The 6,000-nt window shown below is 27.9% G+C and overlaps 1 protein-coding gene across 1 annotated transcript in view; it reads left to right on the top strand.

Moving 5' to 3' along the window:
- Nucleotides 1-2,316: 2,316 nt before the first annotated feature.
- LOC129913565 (hemicentin-2) overlaps nucleotides 2,317-6,000 on the top strand; it is a 171,573-nt gene continuing 167,889 nt past the window's right edge. Inside the window, exon 1 of the mRNA XM_055992309.1 lies at nucleotides 2,317-2,570. Coding sequence (XP_055848284.1) covers nucleotides 2,363-2,570 — 208 coding nt within the window. The 5' untranslated portion in view covers nucleotides 2,317-2,362. The remainder of the gene's footprint in view (nucleotides 2,571-6,000) is intronic.

Raw genomic sequence — 6,000 nt, 5'->3', positions numbered from 1 at the left:
GAAAATTTAATGAAAATTTACTAGAAATAAATCAAAGACGTTTGCGGTTTGTGATAAAAGCATGAAATTTACATCGTTGATAGTACTCAATATAAGAGTTATTTTGTGATGTTGGGCCACTTTGTATTCCAAGCGTAGGGATAGATAAAAGAGTTTTTCTATGTTGCACTCGATTCGTTGCATATCACAGAATAGGTAATGAAACATTATTATTATTAATATGATACATGATTTCGAGATATTTTCTAACGCCCGATCGATTTAAATTAATACCAAAATGTCTCGATCACCATTTGAAAAGTTATTCGACTCTTCATGAATAAAGTCTTTTGCTAAAAGAGCAAAAGTCAGAATATTACAACTCACTCTTTGAAAATAAGAGGTAGGATGATAAAATTTTGTATGGAAGTTAAGTATACCATGGAAAAAAATAATAAAATATGAGTATCAAAATATTTAAGGATTGAAAAACCTCAAATTTTTGATTTTTTCAAAACCACAAATCACTTGCATTTTTAAGGATACAAAAAATTGAAAAAAAAAATCGAGTATTAATGAATAAAAATAACCTTTTTTAATAAAAAAAACTCACTTAAACTCAAATAAGCAAAAAGTGACAGCTGATTTTTTTAGTAAATGTTTCAGAGCTATAATTTCAGTTAAAATAAGTCAGGGCTTTAATGGAAATTTTCTAACTCAACTCAGATTTAAGCAATTTAATCAAAAAAAGCTTTCCGAAAGTCTTCAAATCTTGCAATAAAAATAGTTTTTTTTTTACAAGATGCAATAAAAAAAATTTATTTTTCAACTAGGTTTTTAAAATTTACCATACCTACTTTTAAAATTTTCATGACACAAAAATATTTTTTTTTTATTTTAAAAATAAGGAAACTTTGAGGCTATGTGAAGTTGGCACCCCTAAATGCTACTTTTTTTCATACCTACTTGGTTCAATTGCCTAAGCGTTCTAACATTATAACGGAATTATTTTTTTTTTTCACCTCAAAAATCGCATAATATATTTTTTTTTAATCAGTGAGTGGAATAATTGTTAGTTTTGCACTGTCGGTCTTTTGCCCAACGTTAGCCCACTATTTTTTCAAAACATACAAAAAAAAAAATTTCATATCGATATCGATAAATAGTACGCATACACCACAGTGACCTTTTTATTCCACTGGTGTGGGCATTGCGCCTCAAATATTATTTATTTGACTTGTAATTCTTACTTAATTGAATGTAGTTCATATAACATTCCTGTGAATATGTTCAACTTGATTTGTTTCATTTCACCTTACAACAATTTTCTTGATCCTTTTTATTGTCAACAAATTTATGAAAATTATTTTTAAATATCCGAGTTTGCTTAGGAGATTATAAAAGTTCTTTTTTGTTCTATAGGTACATTTTATTTCTAAACTACCAAAGTGCCAATTTAGGACACTGTTTTTCTGATGTTAACAAATAAATTTCGAAAAATTAACCTGTGAATGAACCTAAATAACAGGATGTTAAATACAAAAATTCAACATTTTGTTATAATGTATAATAATTTAAGTCTACTGAACTTCCTCAATTGAACCCAATTTGCCAGTTTGGTTTTATTTCCTTTTCCGTGTCAATTAGGATATGAGTTGTTTGGATGTTCTTCTCTTTTTTAACCCTTTTTTTATATATTTTATTCTCCACAAGTTGACATCAACAACAACAAGAAAAAAAAAAAAAAACTAAAAAATAAATACTCTGAATCTGAATCCTTTTTTTTATAATACGTCCTATACTATAGTACAACACACATTTTTCTGTCCACTTTCTCAATTTTTGTAACTTGGTTTTCTTTTTCTTCTTGTCATACAGCATAATATACACAGAGAGAAACCCTCTACCACCGACAACAACAACAGGAACCGGAAAAGTGGACGACGACAAACTATGTATACGAATGTTCAACAACAACAACAACAACAACAAAAGCTACAGAGGAACGGCAGAACAGCCATACCACCGCCAACTGTGTGAAGTGTACTTTCAGGATGCTGTGTTTTATATACACAACACAAATAAAATACGAATAAACATACTTTAAAGGATAATAACCTTAAACAACAACCGGAAAAATTTCTGCAACAACACAGTAACGTCTCGTTGTCGCGCGAACATAAATTTAGGTAAAGTGCTCCATATACCTACACTTACATATACAAAAAAAAAAAAAATAGTGTTTTAAACAAAGTGCTTAACAAAAAAAAAAAAAAAATTTAAAAGGATTTATCCGGCATCCTCTATTTTAAAAAATACAACAGTTTTTAAACTTACTTTTAAGTTTTTTTTTTATAAAAAAAAAATAAATAAATAAATAAAAATGGCATCAATACGACCCTGTAGGACCGCTACATACTGCCATTGTAATTCAGCGATACACAATTTATTAGTGCAAAGCATATCAACCGTTTATCTGTGGTGGTTATTCGGGACGTGCTTAATTCTTTTAACGAACACCGGAGAGTTTTTAATGGTTAGTGCGGCATACATGGAAGCAGACGAACTTATCAACGAATTAGACCGACCAGGTGAGTGTTATCAATTAAATTGACACGCTGCAAATTAAATTGTATTTTTTATTTCGAATATATGGAATAATTTTTGAAATAGAAATTTGTAGATACGATAGGTACAGGTTGTTTCAAATAATAACAATAACAAACTTACTGTTGAACATTTTAAATATTAAAAATTTGATTAAAATATGTTAAAATTTTAAAGATTTTTCCTCAGGTATCGCCATACCAATACCTACAAATTTACATATTCAATGAATTTTTTTTTATTACAAAATAAACTCCTTTAAATAATGTACTACATATACTTTGCAATAATATAGTAATCTCTTAAATCATGAAATTATTTATAAAACGGCCAAGTTAATGATTGAGTATGTGATTGAGTAAATTTAAAATGAAATGAACTTAAAGAAGAAATAGCACCCAAACCATTATTCTGCACTCATTGAGAAATTTATTTTGATGTTTATGTTTAATATAATTATTAGGGTGGGTCAAAAAAATCGAAATTCTTTTTTTTTATTTGGTACTCCAAAAAATCGATTGCTAGCCACTTCTAGAATATACACACCAAATATGAGCTCTTTATATTAATGGGAAGGTCCTCCGCCTTGCAATTTTCCATTTTTACATCAAGCTTCTACTAAAAAAAAAATAATTTTTTTATTAATTGACTTTTTATCAAATTTCTTTTCATATTCTTGTAGGAAATTGAAGGCTCTACAAAAAAGGCCTTATACACTTTTTTCGTTTATCTAACCGTTGAATAGATATTTGAGGTCCAAAAATCGAGAAAATCTTTAAAAATTCGTTTTTTGTTCTTAATTTTGTAACAAATTGAAAAATTATAATAATCAAACGCGCAAGACATATTCTTGTTGGAAATTGATTGCTCCACAAAAACTGGTTAACTTTTTTCATTAATCTAACCATTCTAAAGATATTCGAGGTCAAAGTTAAAAAAAAATATAAAAACATTTTATATTTTTAAAAAATTTCCAATTCACTGAAACTTCATTATTTTCAAATTAGCAAGATATATTCTTGTAGGGGCTTAAACGTTCTACAAAAAATCCCTTGCAATCAAATTGATTGCTTTAACCGTTTAGAAGATATTCGTATCCAAACCAATGCTAACTGATTTCAATAGTTTTCTTATGACCCGTATGCATTGCGATTTGGATACGAATATCTTCTAAACGGTTAATTATATCAAAACGTGTTCAAAAAACGCATCGAAAAATTTTGGGTGAAGAATTTTTTTTTTTTTTTAACGATGCCGTATTAATAGAAGAAACCCAATGGTTTTTCCAACTAAAGGACTAAGAACGTCTGATATTCCCGTAACCAGCGTTAATTTTATAACACTACACTAAAAAGAGTGTTTGTAGTTGTGTAAGGAAGTTATACTTCTCAATTACAGTAATTTTTTTTTTAAGTTTCAAGAAAAAAAAAACGCACACTCACGTTTTTTGTAAACAGGGTAAACATATTCTATTGACCAGCTGCGGTATACTGCCCATAATCTCGTAAAGGCCCTAACTAAATCTAATATCGCAATTTGCATATAAAAATGAAAAAAATCAAAAGTACATTTGAATTTTCTGACATATTTGAAGACCTAGGCTAAAAAAATAAATGAGAATAAATCAGAGACAATGCCCTAACTCCAAATATGCAAAAAAAAAAAAAAAAAAATCATGTGTGCAATTCACACGTGGTAGAAGTGAAACCTTAAAAAATTTTTCTTGCAAAAAAAAAATAGAAAAAATCTACCTATTTTTATTCTATGTATCACCTTCAAATCCATGTTTTTTATATGACAACCTATATAAATTTTATATCATCTGAAAGCTTATTGTCTTAGCTCAAAATATATATATCGATCAGGTCTATGAAACATCTACAAAAAGAGCTAGAATTTTTTAAACTCGATGAAATTTCATCCAAAAAGCAAAAAAAAACATTTATATTTATGTTCTCATGCTATTAAATCAATTTTTTTGTTTGACAACCTATAAAAAATTGTATACCATGTGAAAGCTTATTGTTTCACCTTGTATAATGATGTATAAATCTTCTTTCAAAGATGTCTTCAAGAGAAGTTAGAATTTTTTAAAGTCAACCATGTCGAATTTCCAGACTGAGATTACGGTACTTCCTACACTGGTAGCTGGTCATCGCCAACAGATCTCCACAGGTGTTTTGAGGTATTTTTAAATTTTTTTCAATTTAAGATTGTGTAACTTGTAGAGCACGTAACGTTATGTGTGATATATCAAATAAAAGGTTATGTTATCAGCATGCGTATTAAAGTTAAATCAAATTTGTATGTGCACTAGATCAAAAGATATAACGTGTGTTGGAAAAGAACATCTTTTTACCGTTATCTCCGAATTTTGAATATGACATTTATTGAAATTTCGTACAATTATAACTTATTTAATTACCTATCTACAGTACAAATTTCATTCATCTATCTATTAAAACAAAAAAGTTATAACAAGTTGAAGTCGTGTCGCGTTTTCGTTTCATCTTGTTTCAAATCACTACGATACTAAAGAAGTTTTCACTTCAAAAAAAATCAAAATCGAAAATTTTGTAGTTAGGGCCTTTACGAGATTATGGGCAGTATAGGTATAGTACGTTGATTTGATTTAACTATTTTTCTATCAAAAATTTCAAAGCAGCAAAAACTGAAAAAAAAAAAAAAAAAAAAAAAACAGCCACTGGAGATCAATCCTAATTAACTTGAATTAGCTACTTACTAAGGGAGCGGTTTAAGAAAACCAAAACCAAAGTTAGATTACAATTTTAATTGTTTTCAAAGTTGTTTCAACTTTAACTCAAAAATGTTTTATCTTGAATTTTTTCGGCCATTAAAATAACGTTTACCATGAATTTTACGATTCGTTTTTTTACTCACTTTAGGTAAGGTTTCACTAGTGTGCTGATTGCTAATCCGAGATATTTCATTTTCATTTTTTCCAAAATTATTTGCGGAAGCTTTATTTTTTCTTCTGAAAAAATACTCTTAATTCTAAAATTTCCTTAGGAATGGAAATGTTATAGGTAATATTACAAAATTCTATTTGTTGTATAGCAAAGGATTTTTTTTGACGGAAATAGAAATTTGTGAGATCGAATTGGTATTCAGAAAACCAATATTTTACGAAAAATAAATTTTGATAAAAAAAATACTTTGTCTCGTTCTCGAATTGTAGCATTGTATTTTGTTGGTCATTAAAATTTTTTTCAATCATTAAAAAGTGTTTTTTAAAAATCTTGCTTTTTAAAAAAAGCACTTTTGTGTTTTGCCTAATTAAATGAATTTTTCTTTACATCTACATATTCATGACCTTGAAATTTCTTGAAAGCATTCATCCATCCATTATGGCCGACAAAATTATGTTTGATAATGTTAGTTATGAAAATTACG

The sequence above is a fragment of the Episyrphus balteatus genome, chromosome 3 (assembly GCF_945859705.1).
Source record: "Episyrphus balteatus chromosome 3, idEpiBalt1.1, whole genome shotgun sequence".
Taxonomy (NCBI): Eukaryota; Metazoa; Arthropoda; class Insecta; order Diptera; family Syrphidae; genus Episyrphus; species Episyrphus balteatus.
Note: the sequence above shows the minus strand (reverse complement) of the source record. Positions and strands in the feature narration are given on the sequence as shown.